Source organism: Bemisia tabaci, chromosome 2 (genome assembly GCF_918797505.1).
Source record: "Bemisia tabaci chromosome 2, PGI_BMITA_v3".
Taxonomy (NCBI): domain Eukaryota; kingdom Metazoa; phylum Arthropoda; class Insecta; order Hemiptera; family Aleyrodidae; genus Bemisia; species Bemisia tabaci.
The window spans coordinates 67,215,606-67,240,818 of record NC_092794.1 but is presented as its reverse complement, the minus strand read 5'-3'; the positions used below and the strand labels follow the sequence as shown (position 1 = coordinate 67,240,818).

General features: G+C 37.8%; 1 protein-coding gene and 1 long non-coding RNA gene across 2 annotated transcripts; one reads left to right on the top strand and one right to left on the bottom strand.

The window, feature by feature from the left end:
* Positions 1–1,559: 1,559 nt before the first annotated feature.
* Positions 1,560–21,849, bottom strand: LOC109039777 (fatty acyl-CoA reductase wat). The gene is made up of 10 exons (XM_019055433.2): positions 21,132–21,849; positions 19,673–19,896; positions 18,652–18,745; positions 17,912–18,160; positions 16,355–16,506; positions 14,633–14,742; positions 12,639–12,831; positions 5,856–6,107; positions 4,483–4,737; positions 1,560–2,226 (listed from the first exon to the last, which is right to left on the bottom strand). The coding sequence occupies exons 2-10, from the start codon at positions 19,852–19,854 to the stop codon at positions 2,097–2,099; spliced, it is 1,617 nt and encodes a 538-aa protein (XP_018910978.2). The 5' UTR covers positions 19,855–19,896; positions 21,132–21,849; the 3' UTR covers positions 1,560–2,096.
* LOC140223860 (uncharacterized) lies at positions 6,129–9,188 on the top strand. Its single transcript, XR_011899145.1, has 2 exons — positions 6,129–8,037; positions 9,133–9,188. It is a non-coding gene; the product is annotated as an uncharacterized lncRNA (long non-coding RNA).
* Positions 21,850–25,213: the final 3,364 nt, after the last annotated feature.

Genomic DNA, 25,213 nt, shown 5'->3' with positions numbered 1-25,213 from the left:
AATCAAAACTTCGTGCAAACTTTTTCAACCACTGACAACTTCCAAAATAAACATGCATATACGAGATTAATGTTTATTGTTTATAAATTAAATCCAGTTCATTAAAACTTTCTCTTTCCGCAAAACAAAAATCAACATGAATGAAATGGGCAACGTTATATGAACTTATCCGCAGGCAAGTAACCAAACGGTGAGTTTAAGAGAATATCTTTCTTCCTCTCCTCTGTGACACGGCAGTCGTGATATAAAATTAAACTGATTAATTTTCAACTAACGTAAATGACATAAGCGCCAAAATTTCAAAAATGGGATTTTGATGGATTATTCTTGTTTGTATCAAGATGCATCTTACTGGATAACGGCTTTCAAGGTACACAAATATTAAGGTCTTTGCCTCAAAAAATTCCTTGGAATTTATGGTTTTCAAAGATCATTTATAGGTAATTATGGTGGAAAGGTTAGTGGCAGACGGTGGCTTTCTCATTTTTCTTGAAATCAAGTTTGTGCCACTTACGTCATTTGAAAATGATCGGTCAAATTAGTCTTGTAAGTGCCCAATTTGATTTTTATGGTGTTTTTTTCCATTGCATCAGCGCGCAGCGGAAAGTTGGCACACTTTCACACGGACACTGCACTCGCGTACAAATGATGATTTAGAGTAAGTAAGATGTCAAAAAAACGAATCTTAGGTCGCAAAGCTGTAAGCCTCCGCCCATATTTTATTTACTTTTTCCTAAGGAAAACCAACCCGCATAGTTTCCTTAGAACTTTTTTGTGAATTTTCTTTGCTTATGAAACAAAAACAAACAGAAAATTAAAAAATAAAATGGAATGTGGAATATCCTATGGAATGGGATAACTAAACATCACCTAAACAATAAAAAATTCTGATTGGATTTCCTTGAAGAAATGAAACATAATCGGAGATTTTTGAACATTACGACACTAAGGTGCCTACGCATTTTTCGCGTTTATCTGTCGATTAAAATCCTCAGGGTTAGTGGGCTACTCGACGACCGGCGCCACTAGCCAGATGAGCGATGAGCATACGCCACAACGCCTGCAATTCCACGAATAAATAACTATTACTACGCGGCGGATATTTTGTAGCCTGTCTCCCAAAATGAAGGCGTTGTGTAGGTATCGATTTCCTCGCTGTGTTTAGTGTTATTCCACTTCAATCGGCTTCATTTGGTTGTCCTTTTATACGAGACTATTTAAGCGTCCGGGAGGGGCTCTCTAGGGGAAAATATGTACGAGTTGCGAAAATATTCTGAGTAAAAACAAATTACAAAATTATGTGGGCAGTATTAGAAAAAATGAATGAACATTCTTCATTTTTTTACTACGGGCAATAAGGAGGAACTCAATTTTTCTCTCATTGCTTCATTTATCTCTTTGAGAGTTAAGGACCTAGAGACTTAGCAGTAAGGAGTGATACAGAGTACCTACTCTATATGGTTTTGAAGTGAATCTATTTGAAAAAAAAATGTAGGTAAGTACCTACATTAAGCATAAGTAAAACTAGTCAATGGATATCGAATAAGGTGACAAACAAATAACGACCAATAAATGTTTATTTTTAAAGAGTAACTTTTAGGATGACGTTTTTTACATTTGATCACGTACACTGTTAGTTCGCCGCAGTAAACTGGCGCCTTACTTTACATAATCCAAAAAACAAACATAGAAAAATAATATCTATATACGATAAAAGAAAAGCTTAAAAAACGCTTAGTTTCTGCGTCAATTTTTTATCACATTTTACATTCATTCATACTTACTACAGCATACATTTTTAAAACTGAGAATGCAGATGAGTTACGCATTGTTTTCACGGGACATTTCGCGGGATTTTCCCCAAGTTCGAATCGCATGAATGAAACTTCTGGGCTTTTTTCTCGTCAAACAACACAACGAAATTTCTTCTTCTTTTTAAGTCGTTCCTGGGACTTTACAATGATTTTTTAGTTGGCACTGTGATTAGCATTGACTAACTCAATATTTTTCCCAACTTCGTAAGTGAGATTTATCCCTGGGACTAATCCCATGAAACGCTCCGTGGAGACAAAGCCTCATTGATGATTATTGTTTTGTTACGGATATAAAGCTCTGTAACGTAGAGAACCTCGAGACCAATCGTAAAATAGACTTCCAACACTGATTCCAAGGTATATCTGGAATATTTTCTTGAGCAACCTTAGGACATCACTAGTCAAAATCATTCTGAAACACGTTAACGTACAGTGGAATAAGTATAAGTGTTAAATATGTTGCTTACCTCAATTAATAAATAATTTACGTCCAGAATTCTTACTCGTGGTCACTTCATGTGCTCGAAAATAATAATTAGTCTATTTATTGTTTCTGTATGATCATAAGTAAATGAAACTGGAACAGTAAGAAAGATGTCCCTGCAATCTGAAAACTTAATTGCGTAACTTGAAATCCTCAGATTACAACAGTTCCCTTTCCCTCCTATGAAATACGAGGGTCGTCTCAAAAGTAAGTATAATAGTGCCATATCTTTTGAACGGCTCTATGAAAAATAAAATCGGTAAGGAGGGTTTTGTGCGTCGTACTTTCAGCTTTCTAAAAAGCTAAAGAAATTTAAATTTGGTTCACTAGAACGCCAAAAAAGTTGATTTTTGTGAAGGCACCTCCACTCCGAGCAGGTCCAAAAATTTCACGCACCGATATCAGTGCGTTTGAGGTCCACTGTTTTTTGGGATGCAAAAGGAGTGCTGTTAGTCGGGTATTTACCACGTGGGCAGACAATAAATGCAGAACGGTACAGTGAGAATCTCTTGAAACTCAAAACCCGTATCAAGAGGAAGCGTCCAGAACTTTTGACCGATCAAGTTCTGTTAATACACGATAATGCCCGACCTCATTCCGCTGCAACCACTCAAACTTTGCTTCAAAAATTCAAATGGGACATTTTCCCGCATCCTCCTTACTCACCAGATCTTGAACCAAGTGATTTTTACCTTTTTCCAAAATTGAAGTCTCTTCTTGGCGGCCAGAAGGTCGAAACCGATGAAGAGGTCTAAAATGCGGTCAACGGTTGGTTGCAGAATCAAAATGAGGAGTTCTATGCAGCAGGGATTCAAAAACTGGCTCAACGATACCAGAAATGCATAGATAAAGGAGGGTCTTATGTTGAAAAGTGAGGTAAGATTTTTTTAAAAGTACCTCTTCTTTTACCTTCTTTTTCATCTCTCTTTCAATGATTTTTTGAGTAGAAATTCCGGCGAATTGGTGGCATGAAATTTTTGGACCCACTCGGAGTGGAGGTGCCTTCACAAAAATCAATTTTTTTGGCGTTCTAGTGAACCAAATTTAAATTTCTTTCGTTTTTTAGAAAGCTGAAAGTACGACGCACAAAACTTTTTTTACCGATTTTATTTTTATAGAGTCGTTCAAAAGATATGCCACTATTATACTTACTTTTGAGACGACCCTCGTACCATGTACTGAAATGTGGAAATCATAAAAATTGTATATGTATAATGGTAGGCTCAAGAATGTAAGGGGCCACTCAAGTATTACATAAGGCACTAAGGGTCTGAGCTTGCAGGGGTCATACAAGGGGAGGAAGGTCAAACCCGTCTTACGTAAGCTCTCCACCTTAATGAAAACAATTCCTCGTATTTTCCCCTAAAAATAATTTTTGTAAGCTGTTTCTCAAACTTGCTCCATTATTTTCAGAAAAATTGGGGGGAGGGGGGGCAAGTCAGTCTTGCGTAATTTCAGAAGGGAGGTTGGCTTAACTTGGCTTACGGATGCCTCACCAGGGTTGTCTGGAGGTAAAAAAAAATCAAATTTTCATCCGTCATGTTGTGATATTTTACGGCCTAATACTTGTTCAGAGAGTTGATTTTGATTTCAAACCAAGTGCGTTAATATACACACGTCGATTAAAATGAGTTTAAAACTTTTCATATGCGTTATTTTTTAGTCAAAGCTTTTTTAGGAGTGCTCCCAAGTTTGCAAGTACTTAGTGCTCTTTTTCAATTTGTAACCCCTATCCCTCGACTTCACTTAAAAAAAAAGTGAAGTTGATTTAACACTCTGGATGTAAAAAAAGTGTGCGAGAACTTACAAAATGCTGAATTAACCGCTACAGCAGTTACTTCAGCAATGTCAATACGTAAATCTAACTGCTGAAGCGGGTAATTCAACATTTTCTAAGTTCTCGCACACTTCTTTTACGTCCATAGAATGTTAAATTAACTTCACCTTACTTTCTGTGCTGGTTTTCTGTTGAACTGAGAAAAAAAAATATATTTTCCCCCTAAAAATATTGCCGTTTGAAAACTCGGATTATTACGTAAAGCCATATTTTAGATTTCCCTGCTCTTTGGAACACACACCATAACACAGCCTCAGAATGAATTTTCTCCCCATTTAAGTGCACCGCTTGAGAGCTTTTTCATGAGTCATAAATCTAGGATGTGTAGTCAGTTGTTTTTTACTTACGCTTGAACCTTGAAAGGGTGACACCCAACAATCAGGGTATCTTTTAGAATGTAGTTATTAATTCCTTTGCTCACATTTCGCAAGTACCTCATCCATTCAATGTTACAAATGTCAAAATGAAACAAGTCTCGATCCAGGTCTGACATAGCAGACCACAAGGACACCAAATTGTTGTCATTGAAATTCCAATTTTTTTCAACGAATGGTCTTACTTGGCCTAACATAGAGGCTATCCTCGTATAGATGTTCAGTATCCTAAAAATCAAACAAAAGCAAGTTAAGGCAAAATAGAAAATGTGCGATTAAAAAACTGAGGATTACAAGTTTCAAAATCCGAAAGTTTCACAGTAGGACATCTGATAATCCTTTGAATTTACCATATAATCAATTTTTATCAGTGTTCCAAAAAAAATTTGATAAACCAAAATGTACCGCCAAAATTTGAATGTCGTTCAAAATTTACACGAAGACGTTGCAGAACTTTCAAAACTTCAGATATAGTGGGTACGACGGATGTTTTTATGAGGATTTGCCCCTCCCTTTCTCTTTTGAGCAAAATTTAACCTAGCGATGCAGCTCCGGAGTATTGAAATTTTGCTAGAACTGCGAGCAACTCTTATTGTCTCGATAATTAACTGAAATCAGACCCAAAAAATGAGATTCACAGGGTGTTTTCTAGATCTCATTGCCAGAAATTTTTCATGGGAAAGAGGGTCTGCTGTCCAAATTTTCTCATGGGAGTGCGGATTCATAGGTAAAAAATCTCTGAAAATTATGAAAGATAATGGACCACTAGACAAGGTACGAATTTAAGCATTCTGGTACATGTTTCTTGACCAGAATTTCACGTAGAGCACGATTCGCGCAACGAAGACTAATGAAACGAACTCCAAACGAAAATATTAACGTTTTTATTTCACATTGGTTACGAGGGAGTTGGACTGCCTGCTGACAAGAAATTCAAAGCTCTACGTGAGTCAAACTGCGCACTACAGCGGTTTCAACAAGCTTCTCAATCGAGTAATGTTCATTTCCCACCATGTGTTGTTCAAACTATACAAAATTTGCTACAGCTGAGCCAAAGCGTCAAGATTGAGGTTGCTAGATTTTTATATCGCAGAGACTGTCAAGATAACGTTTAGCGCACGATGTGAATCACGCATGAGTATTGAGTTTTCATGAGCGGGTGATTTGAATTGACGCATCAAGAATTATTGAATATCTTATTGGAAGGAGTTGATTTCGGTAATTTCCGTTGTGCGAGTCGTATTCTACGTGAAATTTTAGTTACGAATCCCGTATCCGAATGCTAAAATTCGCACCTTGTCTAGTGGTCCATTGTGAAAATGACTTCCGAAAAAGTGTCAAATTACCTGGGAGGTTTTCCTTGTAATTTTTCTGCGAGTATTAACAAAGGAAGAGGCAGCACATGATAGAAGAAGAACTTAATTTCGTAGAGATAGCGATTGGGTTCGAATGTAACATCCACAGTCCATATTTGATGCCCCGATGAGACTTTCTCCTCTCTGTGTATTTTAAGGGCCATAACAGAGAGTGCTCCCCAAGTTATTGGATTGCGATCACTCACGTGATTATATATTGGAGCGATTTGACGGTTGTTCTTTCTGTAAATGAGAATGCAGCTCAATAAATTACAGCATTTTCATCCGTGCCAAAATACCAACATTTCACAGAACTTTAACTAAAAAATGAACTTTAATAAGCGATTACATAGTAAAAAATTCGCAGAAAATAAACTTCAGGAATTTTTAGGATATGAAAGAAATGCGGGTTTTAGTCCCCTCTTGGCTGTGCGACAGAAACTTATCTGTAATTTTTTTATTTTTAAATGTTTTTTGATATAAGAAAGAATGATAAGGCAAGGGAGGATGAGGAGCCTATTATCTCTAGAGAGCGCGCTGCTAGGGTAACGGATAGAAAAAAGCCAATCAATTGATAGGGATATTGGCGCTCATGGACCCCACAGATAGGGTAAAATAGAGTCCCTTTATACTGACAATGAGAGTCAAGACAATTTGAATCCATTTCTGATTGGTTCCCGTATTTTAGGCCTCCACAGTGTCACAAACGGGAATAAAGATTACATTTTCACCAATTGCAAAGATTATAATCTGGAATGGACCAGGGAATTACGGGTTCGGCAAGGAACAAACGGAATGAGAGGAGGAACGGAGAAAGGCATTCGAGAATGGGCCGATCAAAGATCACGAAAAACGTTCAATTTCTGTAATCTTTATTCCCGTTTGTGACATCCATGAGCTGAATTGTCTTGACTCTCAGTATAAAGGGACTCTAGGGTAAAAGGGTCTGGGTCGGTTGCGCTGATCACAGAGTCGCAATTTGAACGTATTTCTGCCAAACGGAACTATGTACATTATGAAGTGAGCCCTGTTATTCATATATTCTTATGGGTCGCAGTGCTCATGTAATGCACAAAGTTCCCTTTGATAGAAATACGTCAATTTGATGCTTTAAGCTGATGGATTACAAAAATATAATGGACCACTAGACAAGGTACGAATTTAAGTATTCTAATACATGTTTCTTAAGCAGAATTTCACGTAGAGCACGATTCGTTCAACGAAAATTACTAAAATCAACTCATAACGAAGATATTAACGTTTTTATTTCACATTGGTTACGAGGAATTTGAACTGCCCGGTCACAAGAAACTCAAAGCTCTACGTGAGTCAAATCTCGCACTACAACGGTTTCAGCAAGCTTCTCAATCGAGCAATGTCTATTTCCCCCATGTGTTGTTCAGACTATTAGCAATTTGCTATAGCTGAGCCAAAGCGTCAAGATTGAGGTTGCCAGATTTTTATATCGCAGAGACTGTCATGATAACGTTTAGCGCGCTATGTGAATCACGTAGAGCATTGAGTTTTCATGAGCGGATGGTTTGAATTTACGCATCAAGAATCATTAATTATCTTCGTAAGGAGTTGATTTTGGTTAATTTCGTTGTGCGCATTGTGTTTTACGTAAAATTTTGGTTGAGAAACATGTATCAGAATGCTGAAATTCGTACCCCTAGTAGCCAAAATAGTGCCATCGAATAGGTATCGTCCAGATACCCTATTCTATAGGTATTTAATAGATATTTTATGGGGTATAAAATATACATATTTAGATCCATCTATTTTATAGGTATTTTACATGATTTTTTACAGGTGTATCTCAAAAGCACATTTTATACCTATTAATAAGTATCAAACCAATTTTATTTTTAAGTTTCATGGAAATGGAAATTTTCATCTCGGCATCCTCGTTTCGTGTTCGTGTGATGATAATACGTCCTCGTAGCGGTTGTACTTATCTACGTCATCAAGATGGCCGCTACATTTGTAACGGTCTCAGCTCCGCCTTGCGCATACACCGAACCCGTGCCCGTCTAGTCTAAAGCCCATCGCCGCCTTCTTGATGGTTAAAAGTTTTCAAGTTGTTTTATTTATATTTGTTTCAATACTTCATTACTATCAGCTCCGTTGCAGGAATTTGTTCATTGCTTGAATTATTCATCTGTTTGCCAGAGTAAGTAGCTAATTTTACTTTTTTCTCGTACCTTTTTCCATGCCAACCTCACGTTTCCTGCAGGTACCAGAGGATGTAATTCTGCTTGTTGTTTGCGAGTATATATCTGAGCGCCTCATGCGAGTAAAATATTCTCTTAGACGATGGCCCTAACTGTCTCTTTTGAATCTTGTTCGACAAGAATCAAGCATCAAAATAAATTTCTGAGACTAGCGCAACTGACCCATCATTTGCAGTGGGGCTTAATCGTTCATGTGGATCCCGATTCCAGGTTAGGTCCTTCCAATCGTACAAAACTTTTTCATAATCAGGTATTGAAATTATATGAAGTTATGTATGCATTTACTACCATGTGCCATTTCTTACTGCTGTTACAAAGTTGAGTGGAGAGTCTACATCAAATAAGTGTACGCACTCCTTTGGTGGGACAGAAGATAATCTTTCATCAATTTAGCATTGAAAGTGAAGAGCAGAATCGAGATGGTGGATCGGCTGATGCACTCTAAAGGTGCTAATCTTATTTGGAGCAGACCCTTATCACAAATAGAAACTTCCCAACTATTGCAGGCGAGTGCTCCAGTAAGTCTGTAGGAACATCCATGAACATCCTCATACCACCTGCATTTTCCTTGCGTCTTCAAAAGAATGAAGTACACTTAAAGTTTGGTTGCATCTACTTCATCTCTTGTAGGACATCTGAAAGTTGTCTGATTTTAAAATATCTAGAACCACTAGAGCTTCAACAAGAACGAACTGCTCTACGTATCAGTTACTCAACGTATCCTGGCAATCAGTGATTGAATCAGGTTAGGTATCCGTCAAAATTGGATGGTGGGTCCCTGAGTTTTAAATTGTATCGACTGGTGGACTATGTTTCATCCAGTGGCTCAGACCGGTAAGTAGTGAAGTGGTCAATCTTTAAGTTTTTCTTGGCCCTCCCTCCAGAAGGAAGGGTCTGACTCTCACTTTGAATTCATTCTGTTATCAAAGGGTGGATGATTTATTGTAATGTATCTTAATGTCTGTCTCTATTGATGGTCATTAATTGTAGGTGGGTCAATTGGATGATCTGTCTCTTGCTTTGTATTTTTGCAGATCGACACTTCCAGGAACTATTGCCATATCAGATGTAAATTGCTGCTTAGTGCCATTCGCTCTGTGCCTTTGACATTCTCTGTCATGTGTGGAAGGAACGTCGGGTAGAGAATCGATGGCTACCTTAATATCATCAATGATCGGAGTAAATCATTAAATTATTTAAGCTTCATTTTTGTCGGTGTCAAGGGATGATGTCGCATCTTTTGAAAAATGCATTTTTCTTCTCTATAAATAAACTGAAAAATGGCGTTGTGTTAGTGCTTTTCTGAGAGTGCTGTTCTGCAACCTGATCGTTGAAATTGTGTGTCTGTTGGGTAGACATAGATGACATAGGTTAAAAGGCGGAGCGTGATTGGCAGTGTTCCAACCCCACGAGCGCCATGTCGCCAAATGCTCCTAAAAAATCGGCCACGGCCCCTAAAAAATGAAGACCCTGCGCCAAACGTGGCTCCTAAAAAATTGTCGCAATCCTAAATTACGGTTTGATGATTTCAAGATTTTTGTCAGTCAGCCTGGACTGAACGCGCATAGCAAGCAGTTGCGCGCGGAACTTCGTCGCGGCAGCGGCTCAGCAGATCGAGAATCGTACTACTTATCGTACATACTATAGAATCGTTCTACTACTTTTCATAATAGGAAGTCAGAAAAAGTATTATTTAATTGAACAAACTTGAAGTAAACTAAAAGCTCCTTGTTTTAAATCGGAATATCATGCCTTTGGCCTTTCCCTTTCCCAAGTAATGGCTGCGAGCTGCAACTTGCAAGTCCTGTAACTGTGTATCTTGCGTATAACTTTTCACTAAATGCGTCGTGATATATTGGCAAAAATTCAATTTGGCCCCTAAAAAATCTTCAATGGCCCCTAAAAATAGAACTTGATGGGCCGAACGGCTCCTAAAACTTGGAGGTGAAGTTGGAACACTGGTGATTGGTCAGCTATATTTTATCACTGCTTTGTTGTGCCTATGTCGGGTGGAACTCACGACAAGCTACAGGCACCTCTTCAGTTTTCAACTGTATGTCCTGATAAAGCAGCGATAAGACATAGCCGACCAATCTTGCTCCGCCTTCTTACCTTTGTCATGTACGTCTACCCGACAAACACAAAATATCAACAATCAGGCTGCTGTTTTGATCAGCTATTAAATCATGGTGCTAATAATTTTTCTCTTACTTTAAAGAGTGCTTTAGATTTTTCTATAATGCACTCATAGTGTTTCAAGTGTTCCTCGGTACTTATACCAGTTCTAATTGTTCGGATTCATTGTTGCAAAGTGGATTTTCCTGACCCAATGGATTACAGATTCGAGCAAGTTGGTGAGTGTTTTTTGTTCATTTTCTAAACTTTAATTGAGCATGTTTGCATGGCCCAAATATCCCGTGCCTCCATGAGGACCTTTGCTTCTCTGGAAATTTAGGCCATGGTTGGTTGCTATACGCTACTGAACCTTGAATTTTCAACAGTACTTGGTGATAAGAATGCCATTTGACGAAATTGAGCCGAAAGGCATCAGTATGGGTTCTTCATATTTTAGTCACAGCTGATTGCCGGCTACCAAACTATGGCTAAATGGTAAGAAATTCCATTCAGATTACTTTAACCATTAATTCCTTTTATTAAATGGGACATTTATACTTTTTTTTTTTTTTCGTTGTCTTGACTTAGTAAACTACTTAAAAGCAGTTTTTTCTACATTAATCCAAAGAACAAATAAAGACTTGTCGATCAAATTTATTCTCTTGAGTAATCATCATTTTCCTTCTCTCTTATTTCTTGATTCTGGAATCTCTTATGTCAGGATGTTGATCTGTATTATTATTTTTATATTCCTGTTTATTTTTTGGTTTTCTTCATCTCTTTACTAGGATGTATTCTAAGCCTTTGGTATTGAATTCATTTGTTCTTTGTATTCATGAGTAAAAAATAAACAATTTTTATAAGTATTACGTATGCTATCTTTTGTACAGGCCACCTGGACCGAGTTTAACAGAAAGGAACCAAGCCACATCAGCTATTGCCAAATTTAATCGGGCAATGCAATTTTTTACGAGAGAACGTTCGTGCGGATTCTTTTAAAATTTTTAAGGCATTTGCTTCAAACTATGGAGAATTTTCACTGTAATTTCCACGGAAATCCGCAGAACCGTTTTCATGTAAAAAATTAAATTGCCCAATTAAATTTGGCAATAGCTGATGTGGCTTGGTTCCTTTCTGTTTAATGCGGTCCACCTAGAAACCTACTTTTTACACATTTAGAATGGTACCCCATCATTTGGGTTATCTACCCCATTTTATACCTATTTAATATGGTATTTAATACAACCCTATTTTATACCTATTTTATATGATATTGGATACTATAAAAAAAGGACACTTTATAGGATTTTTTAATATGGTATTTTATACCTATTTTAAGCTATTTAATACCCTATTTGATAGGTATTTGAATAGGTATTTTTTACATATCTTGAAATGTATTATAAATCATATTTTGGCTACTAGGGACCTTGTCTAATGGTCCATTAAAATCTGCTCAAATGCCTAGTTCCTGCTTTCAATAGTGACGGAGACATCGCCCTTCAAAAAACACGGTGTATAACGTCACCCGCACCGCGGTAGCATGCATATACCATGGTTTCCACCATCCTGCTTTCATCCATGTCTCAAGTCATCAACTAGCGCAAGTGGGTGTCTCTTTGATGGATGAAACCGAGGTTTAAAAACCATGGTATGCATAACCTCGGTGGATGACTCGGACTACATTTTGCAATTAGGAACGATAAATTCTAGTCCGGTTTATAAACGACGTATGTGCCATTAGTTTCCCTATGCACATAAGTGTTTTTTCAGAAGAGCCAAAATGTATAGTCCCGAATTGCAAAATGCAGTTCACGTCACACGCAGCGTTTTTCGATACACGAGATCTCCATTAATATTGGACGTAGACACTTGGCGTTTAGACGGATCTAATTATTTTCGTCTTATCTACACTGAAAAAAAATTCTCGGCGTTTTTACCAAGGTCCGTTGGTACCTTTACCATCTCACTTTTTTTTTACCAATTATTGGTAATTTTACCAATACAGACTGGTAAGCTTACCTAAAAACCGGTATTTTTACAGTTTTTTTCAGGTAAGAATACCACTTTTATTGGTAATTAACTCCCGGTAACTTTGCCATTTTATCTCGGTAATTCTACCACAGTCGATAAAAAATATTGGCACTTTTACCAAGGTCCAGTAAAATTACCGAGAAAGTTAAATAATTTTACCGAGATTTCTCGGTAAAATTACCAATTCCATAAATGGTAATATTACCAAGAAAAAACTGGGATCAAATAGAACCCTGAATTCTTGGTAATTTTACCCTTTTCTTAGTAAATACACCGAGATTTTTTTTTCACTGTATAAGCTTCAACCATCAAAATACGATTCAGTGACTAGCACAACTGACCCACACTGCTGAGAGGCAATAATTTTTGAGACGGTTTACGTGGCTAGTACCTGCTATTGAATATGTGCCATGGGAGGGTGACAAGAGCGCTGACGCATTTGTCGACCGGGATGGCGTCCACTCGCTTCTCAGCACCGAAATGCAGAACCCTCAAAACTCCTAGACCGACGCCAGTCATGATGGCACCTACATTTTGCAAAGTGCAGCTCCATCCAGTGACTGGCTCCTCATATGTGTTGATCACTGAAAGACAATCCGGAATGGAGATGTTGCATGTGTGAGGGATTTGCGATTTGACTGTTGTTTCTCATGTAAAAGTTCGCGAGAAACACAATGGTGCCACTGGTTTTCTCTGAAATCAACTCCCAAGCGCAAAAAAAGCTCTCAAAGTGAGGCCAAAATGGAGGGGATATCCCACCTTACCCTGAGAGTCCACCTCTACATCAAAACAAACTCTCCATGCAAAGATAGGGAGCAAATACATTGACAGGGCTGCCACTTCATTTGGGGACTCCAAAACTGAAAACACGGCAACCCTGCTAATGTATTTGCTCCCTATCTTTGCATAGAGAGTTTGTCTTGATGTAGAGGTGGACTCTCAGGGTAAGGTGGGATATCCCCTCCATTTTGGCCTCACTTTGAGAGCTTTTTTTGCGCTTGGGAGTTAATTTCAGAGAAAACTTTTACATAAGAAACAGCAGTCAAATCGCAAATTCCTCACACATGCAACATCTCCATTGAGAAATTATTTATAACAAGAAAAGAAGGAGAAGGAAATGACTGAAAAAAGAAATAACATCGTTAGTATACCTTGAATAATAAATGTAATTTTTTAGGCCGTTAGAATGCAGGAGCGTATTCTATGGGTCAAAATGAGACTTATTTTTCAAAAAATTTTCCAAAAGTGCCTCCAGTCGGATCTACGACCCCCCAAATTGTCAGGAAACTCGTCGTGTAATTTGAATGTTAGCAACGTTAATGGATCAAAACGCATGAGAATACTTTTGGAATTATTCTTTTACATCATAATGTTTAATGCTAAAACCTTATATGACCTAAAAAAAACGAACTCTAGTTAATGGGGGATTTCAAGGGATCTAAGGAGGGGAAAACTGAGTTTTGTACCCTAACAGATCCGAGACGCCCTAAAATCCTCCTTATATGTGAAATTTGGATCTGTTTGAGACCATTATTGTATTTGACGCTAAAAATATGGAGGAAACCCTATTTCCATCAGTTTCGGTTCAAAACTGTACCTAATTGATCTCTGGATCAAAGATATGATGGCTCCTCAAAAATTTGGGTGACCGTGGCTTCGATAGGTAGCGGTAGCAATTTTGGAATGAAACTTTACAAGAGAAAACGTCGTATTTTGACACAAAGAAAACGCTCGCACCAATAGTAAAATATTCCTAAATGTTATTTTTAATTAAAGGATGCTAAAATATTAGGTACCATTGTCAATGAACGAGCTGGTCAATGGGAGAAGTTCGATATGAATTGGAACATTTAAAAGCTACAATTTATAATTTGATGGGAGAGCACCATTTGCAGTTTTAGTAAACAATTTAATGTCTGATCTTTCCAAATGGTTCGTTCGTATGTGCGTCGAACGGTGAAACGAGTCAAATCAAGAAGTTGGACATGAAATTTCGGACTAAAACTGCGAATTTTGATGTATATTTCGTCACATTTTGAATTTAAAGGGGTGCAAACAGAAGAAAATTTCACGAGGAATAACCAATGAAACCACTTTTACAGCATGAAAGTTTTGTATAATGGAGTTTAAGCTTTTAAAGTTTCCAAATATCCGACCTCTCCTATTGACTCAATCCACCGTCAGTCGGACCGGAAGTGGTTCATAACTCACGAAAAACAAATTTCCCAGGCAAAGAGTGGTTGCTCGTGTACTAATGCTCACATACATTCATCATTATTTTTCATTTAATATACTGGTTACGAGATTTTGTCCTAAATACTGTTTTATCCATCTTCATCTGTGGCCCATGTAGGTACCAACAACAACTTAGTATATGAAACTTACCCATTGATGGCCGATAAATAGCAATGGGCAAAGAGTTTATTTTGTGACGCAGAAATTCCTCTGCCATAGTTTTGGTTAGGATATATGTGTTGGCCGTTTTACCTAGAATTCTGGAAAAAGTGAAGGATAAAATGAAAAAAAATCAAGAAAACAAAAAGTTCTGTTTTTTTATTGGAGTGGGATGTCAATGATATTATTTTGTGGGAAACGTGAGACAATGAGAGTAGGAGAGTGTTAGAAGGGAGAAAAAGAATAACCATCCAATGTTTATAATATATCACTTGCATATTGGAAGGATCATTTCCCACTTCTTCTTTGCAACAGCCTTCGTTTGCTTGGCAGTCCAATTTTAAAACTGCAGCCAGGCCGCAGGTGCATGAGCGCCCCGCTTTTTCTTAACTTTTCATGAAGGAGAATCATTGCAATTCTCTGAAAGAATCCATTTGCGAGGTATATCGGTTGAATGACATTACTTGAAATCAGTGAAATTATATATTTATTTGTATTATTTTTGTTTGAAGTATCCTTAAATCCCCCTTAACCGCATTGAAATCGTTACGTCGATTGATTACCCCAAGGGAAAGTACCTTGAAAGAGTGACGAGTGACTTACAAGAGTTACTTACAATCACAGCCTCTAGTCACCATTCCTGCTAGAGGGGATCTTTTGCCTAGTTATTCAAACCATGAATATGTATTATGGCTTGTGATGTTACGGATTTCGTGTAGAATTTTTTTTTTTTTTTTTCAAGAGACGATTGATCATGATTGTTGTTCAAAAATCTGTGCTTTACTGCGGCGAATACTGAACGTATTTCATTTCAACGCCTGAACGCAAGTATTCGAGCTCCACGGATTTCCGTGTTGCATACGTGTGGAGTTGAAGGCGTTTTGAGTCTCCAGGCACTTCTCGAATTCACTTGCGGCTCGACGGCGCAGCGAGCAGTGTCAAGCGCCTTCAATTCTTCTTCCGTGATACAACTACATAATATCTTAGGCACGTATAGTTACTCCACAAATCAATCGCACATCATGATATCTTATGTTATACCGATTGTTTTAGAGTCTTCGAACTGGAACACCAGTAGATCGAGCTTATGAAAAACGAAGCAGTGACGAAGTTACCAGAAGAAGCCGGCCTAAAGCCAATGGGCTTTCCTGGTTTTTTTTGGGCGTATCTCAATTTCTACGTGAGCCTTGTATCAGATGTAAATCCATGCCTTTTGGGGCTCATGCGGAAATCGAGATACGCCCTTACGCCACACAGTGAATCGAGTCAATCAAAGAGGTCGGACATGAAATTGACTAAAACTGCACATTTTGATGTTTAATTAGGCACTTTTTTTAAGGGATGCTTTTAGAAGAAAATTTCATGAGAAAACTAATGGAACCTCTTTTAAAACCTCAAAGTTTTGTAGAAACAGAGTCGTGAACTTTTAAAGTTTCCAAGGCTTGTCCGATCTCTCCCTTTGACTCGATCCACTGTATGCGGCGTAAGGGTGTATCTCAATTTCCACGTGAGCCATGTATCAAATGGACCGCATTTTGCAATTTGGACCTATAAATTCTGACTCATCTAAATAAACACTTATGTGCATAGGGAAACTAATGGCACATACGTTGTTTCTCTACCGGTTTAGAGTTTATAGTTCCAAATTGCAAAATGTAATCCAAATGTAAATCCATGCTTTTTGGGGCTCATGCGACGAATTCACATACTTACAGGTTGTTGAGACAAGCCAAGGAGTAGTCGTCGGTGGAGTCGAGAAGCGCTTTCATTTCGGTCTCCGTGTAGGCGCTTGGATAGAATTCTTCCAGTATAACTCGCGAGCTCCGATGCACAGGAATAAAGGCGGTTGAGACGTGAACAAATGCCTGCAAAAATCGCGAGACATTTTCGCAGGAGTCACTAGGACCGTTGCTATTTAAATGTAAGGTGCTTTTCATCGCCTTATGAAAGAACCTAAAGCAGGGGTATGTTGAGCGACAATGGGCCACTACACTGAAAAAAAATCTCGAAGTATTTACTGAGAAAAGGGTAAAATTACCAAGAATTCAGGGTTCTATTTGATCCCAGTTTTTTCTTAGTAAAATCTCGGTAAAATTATTGAACTTTCTCGGTAATTTCACTGGATCTTGGTAAAAACGCCAATATTTTATATAGATTGTAGTAGAATTACCGAGATAAAATGGCAAAGGTACCGGGAATTGATTACCAATAAAAGTGGTATTCTTACCTGAAAAAAACGGTAAAAATACCGGTTCTTAGTTAAGCTTACCAGTCTGTCTTGGTAAAATTACCAATAATTGGTAAAAAAAGTGAGATGGTAAAGGTACCAACGGACCTTGGTAAAAACGCCGAGAATTTTTTTTTCAGTGTAGACAAGGTCTGAAGTATAGGGAAATGTCGCAAGCTTTCTATTCAAAATCTTACGTAGAAAATAATGTAAACGACGGAAAGTTTTGAAATCTGCCCCTGATCGAGATATCAACAAGTCTTTTAAAAAATAAATCCAATGAAAGTTCGATTTTATGTTGCATTTTTGCCATTTAACTAATGTTAATAGAAAACACTTATATTTTGTTTAGGAGTTGATTTTCAGACTTTCCGTTGTGAGAATCGAATTTGAAGAGAATACTCGTGGCATCGTTCTTTAATTCATACCTTGTTTAGAGGCCCATTTCGTAATTTTTGGAGAGGCTACTTCGATCAGCTTTTTATTTAGAGTGGCCGAAATTTAATCTGAGGACTACTCACTTTTTCAAAAATTTCCGCGGAATGTTCCGTGGGCCCACTTTTGGAGCTGAGGAAATCTCTCCGAATCCCCCTTTGGAACTGGTGGAGTTTTATAGACCTAGGTGGGATGCCTTTCTGTGCCCCCAACCCTTGATTTCTTTCTTCTACACGCTATATCCATTTGCAGTGACACCAACAAATGTGCGGTAGTCTTTCAAAGATATCACAAAATATATCAGATAGACTCGTATGGCCTTCAATATTCGAGAATCTCAATGTCATAAAACAGCAGTGACGTATCTACATAATGATATTGGACAAAGCGCGGACTCGTTAAAGCATTACACTACCTATAAAGATACTAGGGGACATGTCCCCGTAGGTTAATTTAACAGAGCATCATATAGTGGCTGGCTCCTAGCGATAGCCACAAAAATCATCATGTTGGTGAGCTTAAAGTAATGAATATATTGCTTAAAACTTCTGGTGAAACTACATATTTTTGCCGTGTGAAGTTGTTTGAAAAACAATATTTAAAAATACCTTCAAATGTGGCATTGATTCTGCTAAGGCAACTAACGCTTTCAAGCTACCAACGTTGACTGCATAAGCCTTTCTTAAGGATTCATCAAATCTGACTGTTGCCGCTACATTGACGATGACATCCACTTCTCTCTTCAGTATGCCCGCATCCACTTCACTAAGGCCGAGGTGTTCATTTTCTAAGTCACCATGCACGATTCTGATTTTTTGAAAAATGTTGACATCTTGCTTCACAACTCGTGAGAATAACTAAGAAACAAAGTAAACCGCAGTTGATTCAGTTTCTCCACACAAAAACTGCAAAAACTAAACCCTATTGAAATTACTGTACTTTGACAATGGATTGTCATTAGAATGGAAGGAGGGTTGTTCCAACTGACAGCCGAGAAATTTTAGAAATTTTACGAAAAATCTTGAGAAAAAAAAACTTGTTTTTTACTTCGATTCATTCCGAAAATCATGAGCAATGGGAGTATCAAGAGGTAAAATTTAAACTATATAATTTTAATTATACCCTGCTATACTAAGGAACTACAATTTTTGTATACAGTCTTGGAGGGGATGTTTTGAACGACAGCTTATTTGCTGTTCTGTCTCTTTTTTCTGGGATAAAAGTGCAATAAAACCAGGACTCTATAACGGTCTATTTCGTTAAGAAATTTCATTTCGTAAGATATTTGTGTTTCTATACGCCTAACTATTAGGTGATTTCTAATATTCATCACATGTCTGATACTTACCGGATTACTGAGCATTGCTCGCATCCTATCCTCTGCCGATTTCCCCTTTTTTGATCTCATTATGAGGAATAATTTATTAATTCCAGGGCATGACCTATAAAATAACAAGAAAATAAGGTTGATACAATACCTAATAAGACTCGTTTACTTTCGTAAAACGTATCAAAAATTTGTGTTAACGTTGCAGGATACTCCGAATGACAATACATCATCAGATCATACTCGGGAGCTGTTCCTTAGTTCATGAAAAACATTAGATGTTGAAATAATTAAGTTGCTTCTATTTTGATCTTAATTTAAAAAGCGACGACTGTTGATGGTTGGAAACAACACGAAACTTTTCAAATCTCATAAAGCCGCAAAGTGGTTTTAAACGTTTGAGTATTATTAAACTTCTCAAAAATCTTATCTAAATCGGTAAATTTTTAGATTCTTTATGTCGCAGGCAATCAGCTACCGCATGCATTTTGCAAGCTCTTTTTGATGAATAGAAATACATGTTTATAGACAAAGGAGGAAGATAGGGTGCCATTGAAAAAATAACATAATTCCCTCCGTAAGCACGTGCATTGTAACACCTGGTAAACTTGCATATGCGACTGCGAGTATAGTGAAATCAGTTAAGCTTGGGTAGGATACCTAACTAACTGCATGGTAAAGCGTGGAGTATCGCGGGAAATGAAGGCGCTCCCAGTTGTGATCGTGCTTTTTGAGGGCTATCGTCAATAAAAACTTAATCATTACAATACAAGTCCTCGCAATTTTCTGAGACAACATTTAAACCGCTCGCAGCTTGCTGGTGATTACTAATTGACTACGACATAAAGATACCTTTCTTACGTACTAATGATTTCATTTAATAATCTCTTATTGGTTAATTATGCAGCGTAGAATTAAAAGTAAACGTTGTGCATTTACATAATTTTCATGCGTAAGTACATTGAATTATAAGACCTTAAAACTTTTTTCTCGTCAACTTTTAAGTGATATTGAAACAACCGAGAGCTCATTTTTAACAAACCTTAAAAGTTTTTCAACAAGCACCATGCCTATGAAACCGGTTCCTCCAGTGATAAGGATGTTAGCATTCTCATAAAACTGTTGAACCGGGGACAGCGGTACCTCGTCGGAGGATAAGCTCTCCTTGTCTTCACCATCGTTCCCAAAGACTCGTTCAAATGCATTCGGATATAAATAGACCATTGCTGCTTTCCAGTGATGAATAGTAGCTTTTGCATTAAGCCTCTGGTACCAAATTCAGAAGAGGTTACTTTACAGATATATGGAAAAAAAATTATCATTCCGTATACTTGAGAATGAATTAAAAGCACTCACCCTGGTAGCGACGATTGTTTGAAACAACTTGTAAATTTTAAAAAGAAAACTCTTAAAAACTGCTGAAATGTTGGGTTTAGGAAATTTTTTAAGGCATTTTTAAAGTAAAATTTAAATAGAAAACTTTTAAAATAGCGTTAAAAAACTCTCTGAATACCAATAATGTAGATTGGCAACACTAAAAGTGTTTGAAAGAAATTTGTTACTTAAAAGACTCTTAAAAAAGGAGTAATTTTTTTAAATGTGAATTTCATGAAGAGTTCAATTTTACTCAAAAAATAACCAAAAAGTGGTTCCTTAAAATTTGTTTAGGAGCTCTTGGAAGTTGCTTTTGAAAATTCATCACTACCAGGGCAAAGAGATTAACCGGTAGACTCCATGTCACCTTCAATGTTTAGACTTTTCAAACAAAAGCATCACGAGTTATTTTTATTGTTCCATTGCAGAGCTTCAAAGGATTGGACAATTGACCTCCAGAAATTTTTCAGGAATCCTTTTAAGTTGATTCATTAGGAATTAGCGGAGGGATCCTCTAAAGAAGGGGCCTTTGCTATTTATAAAACTTCCGGTTACTTACTATTTTGAATTACTTTGATCTCGTAACATAAGGACAAATGTAACCAGAACAACTGTTTCAAATTATTTTTCGTCTATTTTAATTTGGAACACAGACCACGTGAACGAGGAGAACGAGAATTAACGTAATAATCAGTATATTTGTATTATTTTTTAAAGGTATGAAAAACCATGAAAAATCAAAAACAAATCATTCAATCAGAGAAATAATGGTTTTTCCTTTTTATGAACCACTAATCGTAGTTTTAACTTCTCTACTGATTTCTTTAACTGCACAGCTTGTATCACATATATTAAATTGCGCGAAATGAGTAGGTACAAAATTTATCAACATGTATTCTCCGATAACTTTCTGATTTCTATTGATATAGAACTATTTCGTTGGGGGAAAATATCAATATTGTCGTTTGATGCCGTCACGTATACGTGGAACCGTAGTTCCTCTGAAAATAAAACCAGTCTTTAAGGGTGCATATTTAAGTCCTCGACTATGATTTAAATCATCTTTATTTTAAATTTTTTCTTTGTAGAAATCACTAGGCTTGATAAAATGTAAAATGAAAACGTACCTTCAACTGTCATAAGGAGTGTTTGTCCTCTTTGTCCCCAGATACTTCACGATACATTTGAAAACATTTCACAAATTTTAAACGAAATTTGAATGGTGAATTACACTCTTTCTGTCTTATCTTTGACGTAAGCAGGTATTAAGGAGGGAGTGATATATAAAACAAAAATTATTCCAACTCCTGATTTATTTACGTACTCTTTGTAAATGAGAAATGCGCATTTGTATAATATCTTGCGGATAATTTCTTTGCATTCTTATGACGAAGCATGTGTAAACACTAAAATCATGTATTAATACGCAGTTTCAAAAGCTTCGCAAATTCCAAAAAGAGGTATGGTAGGGTACGAGGGGAATATTCGGGACTGAAAAACTGGGTAAAAATCAGAGGAGCAGGAACTGATGTTTAAACACGTGTATTTGATCAAACTTCGACGCCGTATTGACCTGCTCTTGTTGTACAAGAATCGTTAACAGGTTGTCAAGTGTCTCATGTTTCGTTTTTCGTTTATTCAAAATAAAGTAATTTTGTTTTGTTTTCCTTATGGCAACCGAGCATGACGTTCCGAACTTAAGATTTTATTCCCAGCCATTGCGATGAACAATGTTAGTAGGGCTATAGATAGCCCGGTTCCCAATTTCCGGCCTTCTTCAAGCTGGATTTTACTTTTGATTTCAAGGTTAAGACGCCCAATTTAACTGCCTGACCTTCATTTTCACTCCTACTTTTTCCTTAACACGTGGGCTTGATTGTACCTTTACTCCAGATGCGCAAAATGTAATTTGGACGTAGCGTAAGTCTGCAAATGGGGGGGGGGGGGGGGGTTACACACGGTCTCCAAAATGTCTCATCACTCACAACTTTTGAAAGTTGTTCATCTTAACCTAATAAACATTGATTTTCAAGATCAAGACTCCATGTGCAAAAGAAAAAATCCATATACAGGGTGATCCAGAGTTAAACGACCAGACTGCAGGAGCATGTTCTATGGGTCAAAATAAGGCTTTTTTGTTGTACAATTTTTTTCCAAAAGTGCCTTCAATCGGAGCTACGGCCACCCCCCCCCCCCCCAAAAAAAATCGGAAAGTATATAGTGCTTCCTGAATTTTGGCAACGATTGTGAACCAAATCTTATGAAAATGTGTACCCCCCTGTACTTTAATGCCTTGTACTCGTAAATTATCTAAAAAAAAACAATCGAAATCTCAATTTAAAGAGAGGGTTTAGGGGGTGTTTCGACTCCCGCAGTCTGGCCATTCAACCCTGGATTACTCTGTATACATTCTCCTCATGTAGATATTCAAGTTTCTGAGCCCGAATTTTGTCGGCTTTTTCACACGGAGTGAACAGCCATCGATGAGTTCAAACCGCACCACCGGCCAATCAGAAGTGCTCAGCCGGACTTAAGTGCAGTCGAGACCCGTTCTAAGTATATTTAAGTACGGTGGAGGGGCCGACAAAATTCGGCCCCTGGGAATTTTCAGTCACGCAGTTGAGGACAGAAATATATTGGTAAAAATGGCGATCACGGATAGAGGAGAATCGTTGTCCTTACGATACTCTTGGTAGATTTCAGTTCCTGTCTGCTTTGCTAGTCGTGGTTAAGTTCGGCCCCGGTACGGGACTGAGGAGATTGGATCTCATTTGACAGAAAAGAATCTATACGATTTTTGAGAAAATTGAGTCAGTGGTTGATTTGATCGAGCCTAGTCGTTCTCTCTTAAGTATATGCAGTATTTTCTTCACAGGCGATTCATTCAGTCCGAAATTTTTAATTTGAATTGGAGATGATTCGCCTTGGAAGTTTTGATTCTTCAGAAAGAATCGCAGAGCGCGTTGGTTAGGTCTACAGGCGGAAACGGCTGTATACTTTTGAAGTTTTAGTCAAGCGGCGTATTCATCAAAACAATAATACCACAATTCATTCGTGTTTTCCTGTCGGGCGTTTTGCATAGTGGAGTAATCGAAGGCACCCCCCGCTTACGGAACCTGCTACTAGTTCACTGAAAAAAAGTTACCGGCTATATAGACATACCGTCCGTTCAAGGCTCAGAGACTGAAAGTTTCGGGTGCTGGAGCGGTGGCTTCGATCGTGCCGGGTGCTACGCCCAGAACTTTCGGCCTCTGAACCCGGAACGCAGACGGTATGTCTAACTTTGATCTATACTGCCGTGATAGCGAAGAGAGCGGTAAGCACATTTCTGTATGAGCCATGATAAGCCCATACTTGTATGTGTCTCGAGGCTCATCCCAGCATGCACTTACCGCTCTCTTCGCTATGACGGCAGCATATATCCCGTGAGTACGGCCTCCGCGCCCGGAGTTTTTTCTTTTTCAGAGTCAAAAACGAAATTCACTGCCCGTATCTAGCTTGAGTTGGTTCCCTACTATGAATTCAGTTGAGATCTTGGAAGAAGCTAGGGCAGCTAGTTTGTGAGTTGGCCCCCGTCTGTGAATTGATTTCGTTTGATTCGTAAATATACAATGAGAAATAAGTCAAATTCTCTACTTTTAATTGAATACTTTGATTTTGAGGTATATGAATTCAATTATTTCGGTTTGGATATAAGTCCGAAAAACGTGTTCCATGATAAATAGATAGCAAAAATTCGGGTTTTTTGAGCAATAAAGACGCTAAACCTTTCGACTCAGTTTTCTCAAAATGGCTGAAAGCCCGTTGGTTCCCTCTTACTAATGCACGGAAAAAAAACTTCGTGCGTGGGACCCGAAGTTGAGATCATATGGATCTTTGAAGTTTTCGGATCAAGTATCTAAAAACTTGAGGTCGAGCTGCCGAAGTTCGGGTCAGACATCGAGGCACTTCGGTGTGTACCGGAGTACTTCAGATGTGTGACCCGAACCCTTCGGTATATATCGAAGTACTTTAGATGTCTGACCCGAACTTCGGCAGCTCGACCTCAAGTTTTTAGATACGTGATCCGAAAACTTCAGAGATCCATATGACCTCAACTTCTGGTCCCACGCACGGAGTTTTTTTTCCGTGTGCAATCCAAAAGTAACACAAGTACGACTAGAAAAGTAGGCAAGACGCCACGAGTATTGAGGAGCATAGTGTGATTCTCTTTTCTCCGAGATCGGCACTTGAGTCTTGAAAAAACCTGTGACTAAGGTCAAGTCTAAATAACGCTAAAGTCAATTTCAAAACAGAATGAGACCAGTACAAATAACCCTGGCGTCAGTTCTATTCCTTGTCAGTATCAGCCTAATCGGTTGCAATCGGTCAATCTTTGATCGCTGTGCTGCTGTGCTGAAGAAGAGGGCCTTATGAACATCCGAGAGTTGACAAATTTCCGTCAATAAAATGTTTGTTTTCGAGCAAATCTATGAATATTTTCCCTCGTAATTTTCAGGAACTTTAGGTGAAATTGCAAACAACATCATCTGAAAAATTGGAAGAACGATATATTCATAAGTTTACCAGGAAATTCGTGTTTTATAAATGGAAATTTTGCAACGCCTGAAGGTTCATACGGCGTTTTTCCCCAGTATGGCAGTGTAGGACAGCTGAAGCGCAATCGCTTGTAAGCTGGAAGTAACCTTACTGAGAATTCTAACACAATTTTTATCAGTGATGATTCTGAGAAGTTATTTTTTATTTTTATTTTTTATCATTTTTTTTGAAAATTAATAACGTAAGCATACGAATTTTAAGATAATATACAGCATTTGATTTAATCTGCAAAAGAAAAAGTAATTTTTACAAAGCTATTTTGACTTTCCATTATTGTGTGGAAACACGAGAGAAAACAGCGTGGGGTATATAGACTCGTACCTAACAAATATTGGTAAACCCAGAGAGAGGGGATAATACTTTTCATTTGCACGGAATAAGGCATTTCACCTGTAATTGGACCGCGTTTAGCAGATGGGAACCAAGCAACATCAGCCATTTCCAAATTTTATTGCCAAACAGGACAATGGGCCTGTTGCATGCAAGAGATACAGCCACGTGAATAGACTTTTTAGAGGTTAAATGACACGAAAATTACGATGGTCACATTAAAACAAGTCTGAAATACACTCCTTACTGCGCAATTTGCGTTGTTAGGAACGCGCTTTTT